This window comes from Saccostrea cucullata, unplaced genomic scaffold, assembly GCF_032062105.1.
Source record: "Saccostrea cucullata isolate Sc308-1 unplaced genomic scaffold, CSIRO_AGI_Scuc_v1 ctg2572, whole genome shotgun sequence".
Taxonomy (NCBI): Eukaryota; Metazoa; Mollusca; class Bivalvia; order Ostreida; family Ostreidae; genus Saccostrea; species Saccostrea cuccullata.
Window position 1 is genome coordinate 44,081 of NW_026935442.1, and position 17,199 is coordinate 61,279.

The window sequence follows — 17,199 nt, forward strand, 5'->3', positions numbered from 1 at the left end:
GACCCCAGAAACATATGTCAAACAAAATTTCGTTGCTAATGTTTTGCCATGGTAACAGCCGGAAAATATGAATAAGAAGCCCCTTTAAATCCTGAGGCTTAATCTATGAAAAGGCAAACCATCCTCACAAAAAATGACACCTTGTTGCCACTTATACTGTAAAGAAATTAGACTCCTTATATGCTAATATAAGTGGTAATTTGAAACATTTGGAATACATTTAAAATGGTGACCTGCTGAAAAACACTTATTCACTAATTGTAGGTGTTACATGCTCAAACTTTAAGAAAAACAATGAAAATGTTTTACCTTAAGTATATAGGCATAAGCAATATTTCTAAAAATAACGTTTATGGTTGCCTTTTGTAACCAAGCAAAATCAGACACTAAGATTGGGTTAAGCTCATTAAGGAAAAAATGGAAATTTTTCTTAGGACCTTGCAAAACCAACACCATAAGAAAAATGTACTTTGCCCTCCATGGAAACAACGTACTAGTGGTTAAAAAATTATTTTTTGCTGCATTCAAATTAAGTTTGATGAAACATCTATTGAAAACCTTTTACTCATTAACATCAAGACGAAGAAAACAAACTGTTGCTAATTACCAAGAAGGGCATTCGATTACCAAATGTGAACTTTAATCAATATTAAACCCTGTGTGCCAGCTTTTGCCCAGTTAGAGATTGGATGATAGTCAAAATTAAAAGTCAAGTTAGCTGTTAATAAGAATATCAATCATAAAAGTTTTGGGAATTGCATTTACAGGTACGTAAAGGAAACAAAATATTTTTTTAAGCATATTTTTTCTTTAAAATATTTATTTAAAGAATCCCCAAATGGATTTAAATATAAGGACCACACAACATCATCATTAGTTATGAAATGTGCTTTCTTAAAAGATAAATGATTTAAACATACAGTGTAAATTTAAAGGTTCTCTCTTGTATAAAATCCTTGGCAACCATTGCCAACCAAACTGAAATATCATAATTTGTTCTTGGTATGGGGCTATATAAACTTAAAGTTCAAATTCATCCTAAAAATGCTATTTTTAGGTGTATGCACTTTATAAAATTCAGTGAATATTTTTTGACTTTTTAATACTTTGAGCTCCATATAAAGATATACAAAACCTGTTTATCAAATTTTTAAAACTAAAATGTCATTGAATTTTTTCTTTGCCAAATGTAAAAAATGTCATTTTTTGACATGTTGCCATGATACCGTATAAAAAAAAAAGCAACCAATTTTTCTGATGGTTAATTTAAAGTTTAATTTGAGAAATTCCCCCATGCCTCCTTAATTCTATATAAAATTTCCTCTCTGCTTCTGGATATTAATTAAACTAACTACATATAGTTATGATAAGCAAGGGAGCGTCTTCCAGAATTATAAATTTCAAGGCCCCTGGCTCATGGGTACCATGTAATTTGTAGACAATACTGTAATTGAATTAATGCTTTGAAATTTGTTCTTTGGTATAAACCAATTTTTTTTAATGAACAATGGTCCTTTTTTCAAAATTGTGAAATATATGACCTCAGGATGAGGGTTTTTGTGGTCAATGAGCACTACTAATTATTGCTAATTATTACCGATTATTTGAAATGAAAGTTTTAAAGTTTTACAAGATGTTCAGATGACCTATAAGATCAATAGGCCTCTTGTCGTGTTCTTAAGTGAACCTCTAGCATCTCGTTAATAAGCATTTTATCTGTACTCTCTGGTCCGCCCTTGGTTTCTTTTTAGGTGTCTGTTGGTTAAGACGGGTCTAGAATCGTTGATGCTTTATCTCTCTGCATTCATATTTCTTTTATGCCTGATTTCTTTAAAAAATGTACAACAAAGGGGACCACTGGTCTCCCTATTTATGTACAATACAAGGTGACCTCTGGTCCCCCTTGTGATGTAAAATATAGAGTGACCTAAGGTCCTCATAATGATCTACAACATAGGGTGACCTCTGACCCCCTATTGATGTATAAGGTGACCTCCGTTTCCCCTTATGATGTACAATATAATCTGACGTCTGCTCTTGTACAGTATAAGGTGACCTATGGTCCCCTTTCTGTTGAACAATATAAAGGTGTCCATGAGTCTCCATAATGAAATAACATATAAGGTGACCTTTGGTCAACTTATTGATGTACAATATTAGTTTACCTCTGGTCCACCTAGTAACGAACGTTAAAACTGAACTGAAGGCTCTGTCCCCCTACTGATGTACAATTTAAGGTGACCTCTGGTACCCCTACTGTTATCTCCTACTGATGTACAATATAAGGTGTTCTTTCGTCCCCCTAATGTTGTACCTACTGATGTACAATATAAGGTGACCCCTGGTCCCCCTACTGATGTACAATATAAGGTGACCTCTGGTCCCCCTACTGATGTACAATATAATGTCTCTGGTCCCCCTACTGATGTACAATATAAGGTGACCTCTGGTCCCCCTACTTATGTACAATATAAGGTGACCTCTGGTCCCCCTACTGATGTACAATATAAGGTGACCTATGGTCCCCTACTGATGTATCAATATAATGTGACCCCTGGTCCCCCTATGATTAATATAAGGTGTCCTCTGGTCCCCTACTGATGTACAATATAAGGTGACCTCTGGTCCCCCTACTGATGTACAATATAAGGTGACCTCTGGTCCCCCTACTGATGTAAATATAGGTGTCCTCTGGTCCCCTACTGATGTACAATATAAGGTGTCCTTTGGTCCCCCTACTGATGTACAATATAAGGTGACCTCTGGTCCCCCTACTGATGTATGATAAAGGTGTCCTCTGGTCCCCCTACTGATGTACAATATAAGGTGACCCCTGGTCCCCCTACTGATGTACAATATAAGGTGTCCTCTACCCCTGGTCCCCCTACTGATGTAGTAATATAAGGTGTCCTTTGGTCCCCCTACTGATGTCCCCTACTGATGTACAATATAAGGTCCCTGGTCCCCTACTGGTGCACAATATAATGTGTCCTCTGGTCTCCTTTTTGATGTACAATATAAGTTGACCCCTGGTCCCCCTGCTGATGTACAATATAAAGTGTCCTCTGGTCCTCCTACTGATGTACAATATAAGGTGACCTCTGGTCCCCCTACTGATGTACAATATAAGGTGACCCTGGTCTCCCTACTGGTGTACAATAAAAGATGTCCCCTGGTTCCCCTACTGATGTACAATATAATGTGGCCTCTGGTCCCCCTACTGATGTACAATATAAGGTGACCAATGGTCCCCCTACTGATGTACAATATAAGGTGACCTATGGTTCCCCTACTGATGTACAATATAAGGTGACCTATGGTTCCCCTACTGATGTACAATATAAAGTGATCTATGGTCCCTCTACTGATGTACAATATAAGGTGACCCCTGGTCCCCCTACTGATGTGCAATATTAGGTGACCTCTCGTCCCCCATATGATGTACAATATAAGGTGTCCTCTGGTCCCCCTAATGATGTACATTATTAGGTGACCTCTGGTCCCCCTACTGATGTACATTATAAGGTGTCCTCTGGTCCCCCTACTGATGTACAATATAAGGTGACCAAGGTCCCCCTACTGATGTACAATACAGGGTTACATCTGGTCCCCCTATTGATGTAATGTGTAGTATTGTCCTCTGGTCCCCTACTGATGTTCAATATAAGGTGACCACAGGTCCCCTACTGATGTACAATATAAGATATCCTCTGGGTGACCTACTGATGTCCCCCCACTGATGTACAATATAAGGTGACCCCTAGTTCCCCTACTGATGTACAATATATTGTCCTCTGGTCCCCCTACTGATGTACAATATAAGGTTACCTCTGGTCCCCCTATTGATATACAATATAAGGTGACCTCTTGTCCCCCTACTGATGTCCCCTACTGATGTACAATATAAGGTGCCCTCTGGTCCCCCTATTGATCTAAAGTGTAATATAAGGTGTCCTCTGGTCCCCCTACTGATGTACAATATAAAATGACCTCTGGTCCCCCTACTGATGTACTATACAGGGTTACCTCTGGTCCCCCTATTGATGTACAGTGTAATATTAAGTGTCCTCTGGTCCCCTACTGATGATCAATATAAGATGACACATTTCCCCTACTGATGTACAATAAAAGGTGACCTCTGGTCCCCCTACTGATGTCCCCTACTGATGTTAAATATAAGGTGTCCTCTGGGTCCCCTACTGATGTACAAATATAGATGATTACTGGTCTCCCTACTGATTTAGAGTATAATATAACTTTTGTTCCCCCTTGTTATTTGCTGATTATAAGGTTTCCTCTGGTCCCCCTACTGTTATTCAATTAAAGGTGACCTCTGGTCCCCCTACTTATGTACAATATAAGGTGATCCCCGGTCCCCCTACTGATGTACAATATAAGGTTTCCTATGGTCCCTCTACTGATATACAATATAAGGTTACCTCTGGTCCCCGCAGTGATGTACAAAAAAAAGTGGCCTCTGGTCCCCCATATGATGTAGAACAGAAGATGACATCTGGTCTCCCTTTTGATGTACAATATAAGGTGACCTATGGTCGCCCTAAAGATGTACGATATAAAGTGACCTCTGGTCTTATTAACTTTTTATTACCTCTGGTATTCGCATAAAGATTATGGAAACAAGCGGAAGTCTTATATTGTCCATCAATAAGGATTTCATACTTCACAAATTGTAGTATATGAATGAGACAAAGGTAATCTTATGTTGTACATTATTACGATGTTATTGAAAGTTGTAAGTAGGCAATAATTTAAAATCATGGTATGTGTAGAATTATTTTTCAAATCCTCTCAAAAAAAGAATTGCGACCCTAATTTTTTGACCGAGGAAAAAGTGCACAATTTCTCCGAATTCTCTAAATGTACATGTATGTAATTGGAATTTGGAGGATTAGTCAACTTGCTTGTCTTCAAATACAGTATATGTATCCCAAAGTTAAATAACAATTGGTGCATTTTTTAAATTTTATTTCCTTTTTTAATGTAGTTTTGATGGGTTTATGAATTTGATGTGTTAATTCCAGGGAAAGGGGAGGAGAACTCCATGCAGCCCCAAACTTTGCAATACAGGGTGTACATCTTCTTTGTAAGATAAATAAAAATCAGGGATTTCCGGCAAAGAGTGTTAAAGTGATGAGGTCGCCTATTTAAGCATGACCTCATAAGGAAGACAAAAGAGACATTAAATAATTTATTAACAAATAATTATTCCATTATGTTAAAGGATTGGTGAAAAGTCCGAGCGAAATGAAAAGGGGGTGGTAGGGGGCAAAATCTTCACCCCCCCCCCCCCCCTGCTTGTTAGAGATCTGCGAATGCAGAGATTTGACGTACGTCGTTTACTCTGAGTCGCTTACTATTAGTAAGGAGATCAGAAGTTAGGCACTGTGTTATATAGATACTATAACCTTACATGGAATAATAAAATCATAGGGGAGACCACAGGTCACCCAACATAATCCATAAATGTTAAACTCTAATATATCATATATCTTATAATATTGCAGTTAATGTTGCTCAGCAACCCCCCTCCCCCTCTTTGTTTTCTAATACCCATCACAGATGGTTATTCCCTTGACAAAAACAAATTTTCTGTTTTTTTTTTACACTGAAAAGGCTTCACAGTATTACGATTTATTCTATTTTCACTTTACGTATGCAACGCACTACATTTTGTAGCGGAGTAAACAGACCCGATAGACGTGAACTGCGCGGGGGACCTAAGGTCCTAGTTCAGCGTACGTTTTTGTAAACATAATCTCAAAATATTAATTGTAAAACACACTAGATTTTCAAAAAGGTTACAGTGTATGTGGTCGTTGTTTAAAATCGTGCATTGAACAGTTCGCCTGTCAAATAGTTAAAAATATAGAAATATTAAAAAGATACTATAAATGATCAAGATAAACTTATCATTTAAACCCACACTGCTGATTTCTGAGTGAGGGACAGTAAAGTTCATCTTTTGAAGATGGTTCATTGTTCAATAATTACATTTCCAATGTCTTTGTACAAGATAAAATTACAAATATTTTATGTACTTTATTTCTCCGTCAATGTTCTGGTTCATCGATGGGCGCGAATAAAAAAAAAATCACAGGGCAGGACAAATAGAGACAAGAAACGGGGGTTTTAGCACGTGGATTGGAGGAATCAATACCATGTAAATATAAGGAATAACTTAGATTTTTCGATTTCATGACAATGATCAATCGATTGGCTTGCGTGATAATTTTATGCGTAAACGCCTTCGGCGTATATCAATATATTACTCATTATGAATTCAATATTGTCACGGACTTCATTTAAAATTCACTTGAACGTATTGAAAATCTGCTACTCTAGGAGATGAAAAAGATAAATGCACTTTTTTCAGTGACATTTAATTTTTTTTATTGTGTATATCTGCAAAGCATCATTGCTACAATGAGAAGCACTAATAGAGCGGAATATTTCGGTGTCTAATTTTGTAGGATATTACGTACATCGATTTGATCCAAACTGACTAAAAATTTAATGTACACGACTTGTTAATTTTCTCCTAATTCCCAATACTACCATAAAGATATGAAAAGGTCATTTTCTTTCAAGACATTTCTGAAGATCTAAACCATAGTTAAAGATTTTTTCCTAAAGTCCTAAAACTATGTTATCAACAATTACGTTTTACAATAGACTTATTTTTATTAATTATATTAAATTGATGGAGATACCGCACAGTATTCAAACTCAAAAGTCCGTTGAACAATGCAAATTTTGGAGTAGAGCAAATATGAACATCCAAAACATCAGAAATGGCATCAAGTGCAATGGAGTAATGCTGACCGTTCCACTGCTGACCGGTCACATCGGCGGTGTGCTTCTTGTCATGATCGGGGATCACCGGAAAAATCCTTCGACAATTAAGTGTGTAGATAATGGCTTACAATTAGTGTGAAAAGTGTTAGTCAGAATTCAAGTAAATGATAGATTGTATTTGCTGACAGGGTCATTTTATCTACCATACAACTAACGGAATTATGACTTTAAGCGAGACTGTTGATATTCTTGTTTTATCAACTTGTTTGTCAACAACTTATCTTGTTTTAAAAATTGTTTATTCTTTTAGCAGTTTGAACGTTTATTACTTATTATGTTCCCCCAATGACTTGAAAGACCATGACTTGAATCCACACCAGAAGAGTTTTGAAGAATCCTATACTATCATTGTTATTTTAATTATTTAATTAATAAGGAACTACCCCTTGAAATGGGTTAAATATGCCTGAAAATATTATTTCGCAGAAGTGAAAGAGATTTTGAGAAAAATATATTTCAAATCATATTAAATTTTCACTAGCATGAATTTGTAGATGCGAGGAATAAATAAACCTAAAAAACGGGTATTCATATTCAATCCGTCTAATACATAATTTATGTATTCATCATCTAAAATTCATCAAATAGAGGAGAGAAAGGCGATAGATATTGATATTTATTTGTTCAATCCATATTCCTAGTATTAAGAATGTTTTTAAAATTTTTAAAAGGGGTAACATTTTTTCCACAACGTAAGAGTTGATAATTCGCCGCGATGCGGTACATGTAACCATGCAGTGCTGAAAGTAAATCTAAATAATTCTTATATCATTTATCTTATTAATTTACATAGAAAATAGAGTTCATATTTGAAATATTGAAGAGGACACTCATAATGGAAAGGCTCCGAAAACACATTCAGGTAATATATTTTATTTCATGATTTATGGAAAAAAAAATAACTATGCTTTAAAAAATGATTAATTTAGACGTGAATTAGCCAACAATAAACTCAGTTCTTACTGATAATAAGAAAAAATGTATGATAGTTTTTTTTAAATATTTAAATTATACATATATTGATATGACATGTTAGGCCATCATTCGATTTGTTGCTTTTGAAAGCAAAAAAGATTGCCGATTACTATTATGTATGACCCCTTCGAAGAAGGAAGGGTATATTTCTTAGCTGCTGTCTGTTGGTCTACCAAGTTGCCGTTCATTTTCTTCGCAACAGTTGCACATACTGAAATGAAATTTGGTATACAGACTTATCATGAGAATATCTTGGTCAAGTTTGGCTTTACAGGGTACGATCGAGCCATTTTTGATAGAGTTGGACCTTGGACTTACAAAAAATCCAATTATTTGCAGTGTCCGTTCATTTTCTTTGCAGCAGTTGCACATCCTGAAATGAAAATGGTATACAAATTTATCATGAGAATTTCTAGGTCAAGTTCGGTTTTGGTTACGATCGAGTCATTTTTGACAGAGTTATGCCCTTTGGACTTAGAAAAACTCCAATTATTTGCAGTTTCCATTCATTTTCTTCGCAGAGTTTGCACATACTGAAATGAAATTTGGTCTACAGATTGATAATGAGAATATCCAGATCAAGTTGTGTTTTAGATACGATCGCTCCTTTTTTTGACAGTGTTATGCCCTTTTTGACTTAAATAATTCCAATTTGGGGGAAAGAGGGCATAAGTGTTTTACAAACATCTCTTGCTACATGTATGTTTAAGGATTTAAAAAAAAAAATTTCACACTGATTGGTGTTTTTGTTCATTGGCTTTATCTTGACCAGGAGCTCAACCTGGTATAATCTATTGAAAGGTATAACCGGTAAAAATGGTGGAGGCTTACAGTACACAGAGCATGCTTTTGAACTTCGAATAAGATTAGAGACGTAAATACCACTTACAGCTGATGAAAGAATATTACTGTATGAAATATGGAGATAACTAATACTGTAAATTCCTAAATATACGCGTGGAATTAATTATCGCGTAATTTCGCGAGAAGCACCACACGCGAAATTAAATTACTCGCCTTTATTTTTATGGTGCTGAAATCTATGTTAAAACTCTTGATCGACCGTCCATTTGTGAATTCTTATTCTTGCGATTTGCTGTTGAAGAGCCCATTCGCGATAAAAAGTACTCGCGAAAAATAAGGAATCTACAGTAGTATTCAGCTCAAAAGTTTAAACAAACGATACATATCAGGAGAAGACAAAAACAGACCTCTAGAACACAAGAGGTAGGATCAGGTTCTATGGAGGAGCAATCCCTGCCAAGCATTCACACCAGCCGTGTGCTCCTTGACTTGATCGTGAATAAGGAAAGATCCGTAGACAATTCATAGGGTAATTAGTAGCCCAACAACTGTTCTGAAAAACGATAGTAAGCATTTAGCTGAAAGCTGACAAGGGCATTTTATCAACATTAGAACTTCTGAGATGATTACAAAAAAATACACCTCTTAAAGGTGTAAAAAAAATATCGAGATAACGATCCTTATTCAAGCTTAAAGTCCATTAAACAATACAAATCAGGAGCAGAGCATACACGGACCTCTAAATTGTCAGAAGTGGAATCAGGTGCCTTGGAGGAGAGAGCATCCCCTGTTGACCGGTCACATCCGCTGTGTGCTCCTTGTCATGATCGGAAAGTTTTTCATATTTACTGTTAGGCCATTGTTCACATAGTGAGCATTTGACTAAATAATAGATTTACCGCCGAGGTCATTTTATTGACCACATAACCTCTAAAATAATGACGCTCTTGCGTTTCGAATTCACTGAGAGATATACATGTTAACACCGTATGCACGTGACAGAACACAATTCCTTATATAAAACTTCAAAAAATTTAAATGTGTTCATTAAACGTTTACTCGAAATGGGTGGGGGAAGTCTCCTTATATCCAGTTTTTACCCATTATTTTATAATTACGGATCTATGAATATGGGTGTAACATATAATTAGGGTGTAATACTCAATTAAATCATTTAATTTATACTTTTTCCTGTAGTTTAACACCAAAAACATGGAAAGAATTATTTTGAAATCATGTAATTCTGATGAGTTCTGACTTCTGTTATTACATCTTCCACTTCAATTATTACAGAAAATCGTAGATAAACGAAAAGCTAAAAAAGAGAAATATGATTCAGTGAAGGATGTCTTTCACTCACTGGGCGTTCAAACAAGTCTACACGGCATTCCAAGAATTCTCTCATCCAAGCACTGGTATCAACGAGGTCTTTGGACGTGTCTGGTTCTGGTGACATTTGGATTTTTGGTACACCAGATTTATCAACTGGTTGACGAATACACCAACTATCCTATTAAAACAAAAGTATCTATGAAGAGGGATACTCTGCGATTCCCTGCTGTCTCTCTCTGCAACATGAATCCAGTGAAATATTCATCGTTATCACTTATCAATGGATCTGAGCTCAAAAATATTATAGACCCTGTACCCGAAGAGAGGAAAGTATCAAATCTAAATAATATTGCCAACGAAGAGGTAACAAGTGCGAGTCCATTTCGGACGACAAGTTTAACAAGTTCGAGTCCACTCTGGACGACAAGTTCCCATGATAATGGAAGTACAAACCATTCGGACTACAGCTATTATGATGATGACTGGTATTATTGGTGGTGGTGGGACTATTGGTTCAATGATTATTATTTAGATCTCAATAGTGACCAAGATGATTCCTATCGTCAATCAGCCAGCGACTTTGGAGATTATCTGGAGAATCAAAGGGCCTGGGAAAACGATGAATGGAGCGAAAAAATTGAATATTTTAAATACCTCTTCCAAAACCAGTCAAAGTAAGTCTGTTCATGACATTATTGTATTTCTCTTCATGTTATTATTTAACGTAATATTTTTGACGATATTGAAATGACTTACCAAGCATAATAAGAGGAATTTAAAGTTTCAAGCCTTGCAATCATAACAGATTTATTATAATAAAGGTTTTAAAAGCCTCAATTTCGGGTAGATTTTTCCTTTTTCTTTTTTTTGAAATAAATAAGCAATAGGTATTTACTTTTTCAGGGACACCCGGAAAGAATTGGGACATTTGATTAAAGACATGCTAATATCTTGTTCCTTTAATGGAAAGAAATGCTCAGCAGAGTAAGTTGATTTTATTTCTCACTAGTAGTCTTACCGACCCCATCCCTCTCCACATAAAATAACTAGTGCTGGGCTTTTAAGGTCAAGATCTAAAGCTAAACTTATAGAGATCATTAAACAATTTTTTTCCTCAAATTTGATAAATTTGTAGGCATTTTTCATTTAATAGATCTTGACCTTAAGGCAAAATATAGGCGAAGATGATTTTAAGATGCACTGTTTGTAAACATTCCTTTTTTCTACATTGTATGCGCTCATGAAAGTCCTTCCTAAATTTCATCAGCTGTTCAAATTCACTCGATAGACAAAAAAAAAACATAAAAAAAACAAACAAACAAACAAAACAAAACAAAACAAAAAAAAAATCTATTAATAAATTATTGCCTTCTGCAATTGTGGAAAATTGCACTTTTTATTTTGCGTTCTGGAAATAAAATAATGTGATGCTTAAAAGACCATGAGTCCATGATAACTAGCAATACACCCGCTTTGATATAAATTTGTTATGGACAGACGCTTGGTTAAACAGGAGGTTAACATAGGAATTCATACAAAATTAATTTTACCATAGTTTCTGCCTAAACAAAAAGTCTGCTTAAATGTTGAGCATCTGTGATAATCAGTTACTAAGTGCGTCTTCCAAATATTATGCAATTTTAAGATAATGACTTTATGTTTATGATGTTTATGAGTATTTAAAGTGTTATATCCCTCTGATAAGAGAAATATTTTCTTCACATTATGCTTTGACATATTATTCACTTCTGAAAAAGTAAGCAACGCTTCATGCTCCAAACGATTTTCCATGTGAATTTAATGCTATTGTTGTTGATGAAAGTCAATGCTTGGAATAAAAAAAAAAGGGATATTTCACCTGTGTTAGTTAGGTTTCTAAATGTCTCAACATACATTTAAATAATTTTCAAGTAGCTCAAATCAATAGCAAAACTGATTAAATCAATTCATTTTTAATATTAAATACGGAGCGGTCTTATCGCCCGATTGTATAGTTTTTTTGCAGAAGAATAGAGTTTTTGTTATCAATTTTGCTTAACTTGTTTACTTTAAATACATTTTATCTTTTATCCTCGTGATTCCATAGTATGGAAAGCCGTAGGGTACCCCCACATTATTATTATTTTTTCCTATATATCTATACCAAAAATAATTATGTCATCGAAACTTGCTTTTTACAACATTATTATTATTTTCCTGCAACAATTATAATCTTCTCTGTTAAATGTGTACACATTATTATAATTGTGTCCTACAAATATAATGATTCACTTCACAACAATAATCTTGCCAGTCAATATGTAGACACATTATTATAATTTTTCGCCTGATGATTATAATATTGTCAGTCGATGTTTATCACATTATAATTATTTTGTCCTACAATTATAATGATCCAAACTTTACAATAATAATCTTGCCAGTCTAGTCTATGTGGACACATTATTATAATTTTTCGCCTCATGATTTTTAAAAACATTATTTTTATTTCACCACAAAATTATAATAATTATTCCTACTTTACAATGATAATCTTGTTTGTCCACAAGTATACACATTATTTTTATATTTACAATGATAATCTTATTTTTCCATGTATACACATTATTTTTATTTTCAACATACAATTATAATCTTTTCACTTCATATGTGTGTACACATTATTTTATTTCGCTTCAAATTTTTTTCTTTTATATTTCCACTGAAACAATTGAACAGAATTATTATTTTTATTTCCGCTCAATAATCTTGTTCATCACAGCCATCATACAATAATTATAATCTGTGGTACTCCAACAACAATAATAATCGCGACCAGAAAAAAAGATGCAACATTATTATTATTTAGACGCTTGACAAAACCAAACGTTTGTATGATTCTGATGCGCAGTACAATTATAATCTTGACTTTTACAAATTTCTGGAAAGATTATTATTATTTGGACGCTTGACAGAATCAAACATCCTGTGGATGCAGATCACCACGTGCAATCAAACCACGTGAAGCATAGCGTTGACAGCACCCTACTGAGCAAGGACTACTGATAAACTGACAAATTGCTTATCGTATATGGAAAGAGGTAAGGCTCATGTAGGAACCGGGGATTTTATTTAACTTTGGGGGGGGGGGGGCTTATCAAGGAATGGTTGGTAGTTGATAGTCAACTGATAATATATGGCTGCATCCCTCTCCGAAAAAAAAGTTTAGAATCTCTCTCTCCAAATAGCCCCTTTGGAGTATAAAATCCCGTATGGACTTTTTATTTTGAACTGCTGAGAAATCAAATCTCCTAATCAATAGGCATACAGAAAAACTTAATAGTCGACCAAAAGTTATGTTTTTTAAAAAAAAAATTGATGCGGATATATGATGTTCCACGTGTGGATCAGGAATTGAAGTTAGAGGGGGCCCCAAAAGTAAGCAAGATGTCTATGGGCTGCCCTGGTGGGGGCCCAAGAAGTCCGGAAGCTCCTGGATTATAGATATTTTGAAGGGTAAAAATGAGGTCTATCAAGTAGACCTATTTACTTTTTTGAGACAAAACTGATTTACGCTAACATTGACAATTTTAAGAGGTCGTTCGGTTGTGCCCCTCCCATTGAATCCGCCACTTGAATATGATGTATGCATGAGATCTTTCGTACTTGCAAGCCAATAACTGATTAGTGGTGGGTCTAAAGAGGAGTTGCATCCAACTGTTTAGGATTTGCTTTAAAAAGAGAGGGGGAGTCAAGAAACAGATTGTGTTTTGACTACATTTGAATCCACACTTTGCAAAAGTCATGTCCCTTGGTTGCCATACTTTGGGAAAATCCCATAGAATCCTTACAGTGGCCTTTTCATTTTTGTGGTTTGTAACTTTTAAATTTGAATTAGAAAATTATGTGTATAATGATTGCCCAAAGATGGGGCTATCTATATATATATTAAAAAAAATTAAACTAGTGGATTTATCAGAACACGTCCTAATCAGTGTGCGCCAAAAGGACTAGCCCGATGCCCGAACACTAGTAAAAATTCGATCGGGCTAGTAGAATGTAGCCCGATTGGTCTAGTGAAAAGTTGCATTTAACATTTATTTGTTGATAAATCTTTAAATGTAATAAAATAAGTATAAGAATTCTTATTGTTTCCTGTCTTTTTACATGTGTGTGGGTTTCTTTTGTTTAAGCGTGTCGAGAACTTTCTACAATCGGTCTTCTCTGTACAGTTTGGGTTTATAAAATACACATCAGCATTTACTTCCGGTTATGGCTGCGTTATATCAAATCAATATGAATTTTGACTGGTTTAAGCGAGACAACAAATTCATGTTGTAAATATGTGGGCTAGCAAAATCTGATTCGGACTAGTAATTGTTCTTCATTACTAGCCCGATTGGGCTAGTGCTGAAAAAAGTTTTTTGCGCACACTGCTAATGTTAAGTAGTGTAAAGAGAGGAAATGTCATTTCTTCCCCTTTTGACCTTCTGGTTGACCTAACGAAGGGACATAACTATTGTAATGTGTGGAATGGACTATAAATATTTATCAAAATGTTCTGTAAAAGTAAGAAGAGATGTAATAGTTGTTTCTAAATTTTTCAGGCAATATAGAATTCTTCCCCCTGGCTTGTCCCCACCCCCTCTTTTATGAAAAACAATTTTACTTTTAAGTATTTTTACTAGTCCCATACCAGTGGAACCATATGGGACTATATGTTTCCTCTGCGTCTCTCCATCCGACTGTCCCCGTCTGTCTGTCTGACTTGGTTTTCCACACTTTTTTTTCTAAACTCTTGTAGATATCAAGCTGAAATCTGGTATGTAAGTGTATCTTGATTAGTTACAGATCAATTTTTAATGTTGTAATTTTTAGCTCTACTGTAAAGAGACTAGTAGAGCTTATGCAATAGTAATTCCTCCGTCCATCCAGCTGTCCGTCTGTCTGTGAACAATTTTTCAAAATTCTACTCCTCCTACAGTTTTTGGTCTGATTTCAATATAACTTGGCACACAAGTAGAATGCACTAACATACATAATTATATTTATTGGTTTTTGATTTTGATGAACGGTGTTTCCGTGGTTACTAAGAATAGAAATTTCTGAGGAAAGCATTCAAAATGGCTAGCTCGACAAGATAATTGAATTTAACTTTTTTCAAATGGCTTGTTTGTACACATGTATCAGTATAATAATAATATTCAAAGCATATCATTGAGGGAGTCGGCAAGATTCCAGTTCCCCTGGAGCAAGCCTATTGTTTCCGCACAAGCGCTTTGGGAAATTAATAGACTTACTCTTGGGAAACTGGGATCTTGCCGACTCCCTCAATGATATATACTTTAACTGTACAGTGAATAAACAAATCCTGTGCATTTGTCAAGCAAGATATTCCTAGCTTTGAAAGCTGATTCCAAATTATATTCTTAAAACATTTGCCTATTTTTTTTTTGTAATACTTTAATTAGATTTTACATATAATTAATGAATAAAAATGATGTTCCAGATGTTTTGTGTGGAGTGTGGGACATGCCTAAATGGCCTTGCCAAATTTTGTGGCCACTGTGGGGCCCAAGTTCAAGGTATATATTAAAAGCAATCAACTCATGATCACTGAGAATATTTTAAATGCTTAAAGAATGTGTTTTGTAGGGTAAAGTTGTGTTCAACTTTTCAAAGTAGTGTGAACATTACTACACAATATTTTTTTCAAATTGTAACTGTCTGAATGTTTAAGAGCCATAAAAATCAGATATATGATTTGATCACAGAAATTGTGATGAAGAATAGGAGGCTAATAAATTGCTCAGGTGAACAAAGTAGTCCATGGGTCTCTTCTTTTTGAACTAGATGGAAATCATCTTGCTATGCCAGGAATGGTATCATAAATATTTACATATTATTAGGCTTAAAATAAAATATTGTTAGTTTGCAGTTGCCGACCAACCCACTGAAAATGCACCCAACCCAATCTTTCTTTTAGCTATTTTGTAATTTCTTTTTATCTCTCCAATTTTTCAGGATATTAAAACTGTTTCATTTTCAATTTTTGTCTTCATCAATCATGAGTTTATACAAAGAGTGCAACTTATTCATGTTTAGTAGGCCTATAAAAACCTCTATTTTTAACAAAAATATGGAAACAATTTTTTTTTCCCAAAAAGAAATTGCGTACCTACCTACCCAGAGTAAAAATTATAGGTCGGCAACTGCAAACAAAGAATTTTTTAAGCTTGGCCTTACATGTATTGTAATACTGGTATTATTGGTATGTGTTATATTGTTACAGTAGATAAAAATTCAGTTCCCACCTGCTCCAGTCAAGCAATGGAAATTGAAAGCCTCTCACCAGGTAATAGTTTTAAGCTTATAATATATTTAAAACCAGTACATGTTCATTTAAGGATAATGCACGCATTCAAGTGTACATGTATGTGTTTATCATTTATGAGTATGAAAATTGTAATATCTTATACAGAATTCATTCCTCTGACACATTTTTGAATTTTACTTTGCAAATCTTAAAATCTAGATGCGAAGAAAAGCTTGGCTCTTCTTAAGGCTAAATATTCACCTGCACTAAAGAAAGAGAAGAAAGAGAAGAAAGGTGCTAAGAGCAGTATTGATATGATTAATGTGAGTGTTCTTGTTGTGTTAAATACAATTTTTAGCTCACCTCAGTCGAAGGCTCAAGTGAGCTTTTCTGATCACATTTTGTCCATTGTCTGTCCATAAGTCTGTCCAGCTGTCCGTGTGCCTGCCCATCTGTAAACTTTCCACATTTTCGATGTTTTCTCAAGAACAACTGGGCCAATTTTGACCAAACATGGTACATAGCATTCTTGGGTGAAGGAGAATTTAAACTCTAAAAATAAAGAGCTAAGTCTCTTCTCAAATGGAGATAATCAAGAAAAAAAAATAAAATATGATCATTTTTCTGGCCCAGTAGTTCTTGAAAAGAACTTTAAATAACCCCATCTGATGGGGTTATTTAAAGTTCTTTTCAAGAACTACTGGGCCAGAAATGCTGAAACTTATGTGGAAGCATCTTGGGGTAGTGATCAAATTTTTACATAGAAATATATTGGAAAAACCTTTAAAGATATTTTTCTGAAGAACAAATGGGCTAGAAAAGCTGAAACCCATTGGCCACCATATTGGAGGCCAACATGCTCATGTTCCTTCATTATTCAAACATCTTTAACTTTTATATCTGGAAATTGTGGGATA

At 34.8% G+C, this 17,199-nt stretch overlaps 1 protein-coding gene and 1 long non-coding RNA gene across 2 annotated transcripts; both read left to right on the forward strand.

The window, feature by feature from the left end:
* Positions 1 to 7,636: 7,636 nt before the first annotated feature.
* Positions 7,637 to 10,975, forward strand: LOC134242856 (amiloride-sensitive sodium channel subunit alpha-like). Its single transcript, XM_062724999.1, has 3 exons — positions 7,637 to 7,738; positions 9,949 to 10,661; positions 10,891 to 10,975. The coding sequence occupies exons 1-3, from the start codon at positions 7,712 to 7,714 to the stop codon at positions 10,973 to 10,975; spliced, it is 825 nt and encodes a 274-aa protein (XP_062580983.1). The 5' UTR covers positions 7,637 to 7,711.
* A 1,104-nt stretch (positions 10,976 to 12,079) lies between these two features.
* LOC134242857 (uncharacterized) lies at positions 12,080 to 16,321 on the forward strand. Its single transcript, XR_009986935.1, has 3 exons — positions 12,080 to 13,067; positions 15,476 to 15,551; positions 16,259 to 16,321. It is a non-coding gene; the product is annotated as an uncharacterized LOC134242857 (long non-coding RNA).
* Positions 16,322 to 17,199: the final 878 nt, after the last annotated feature.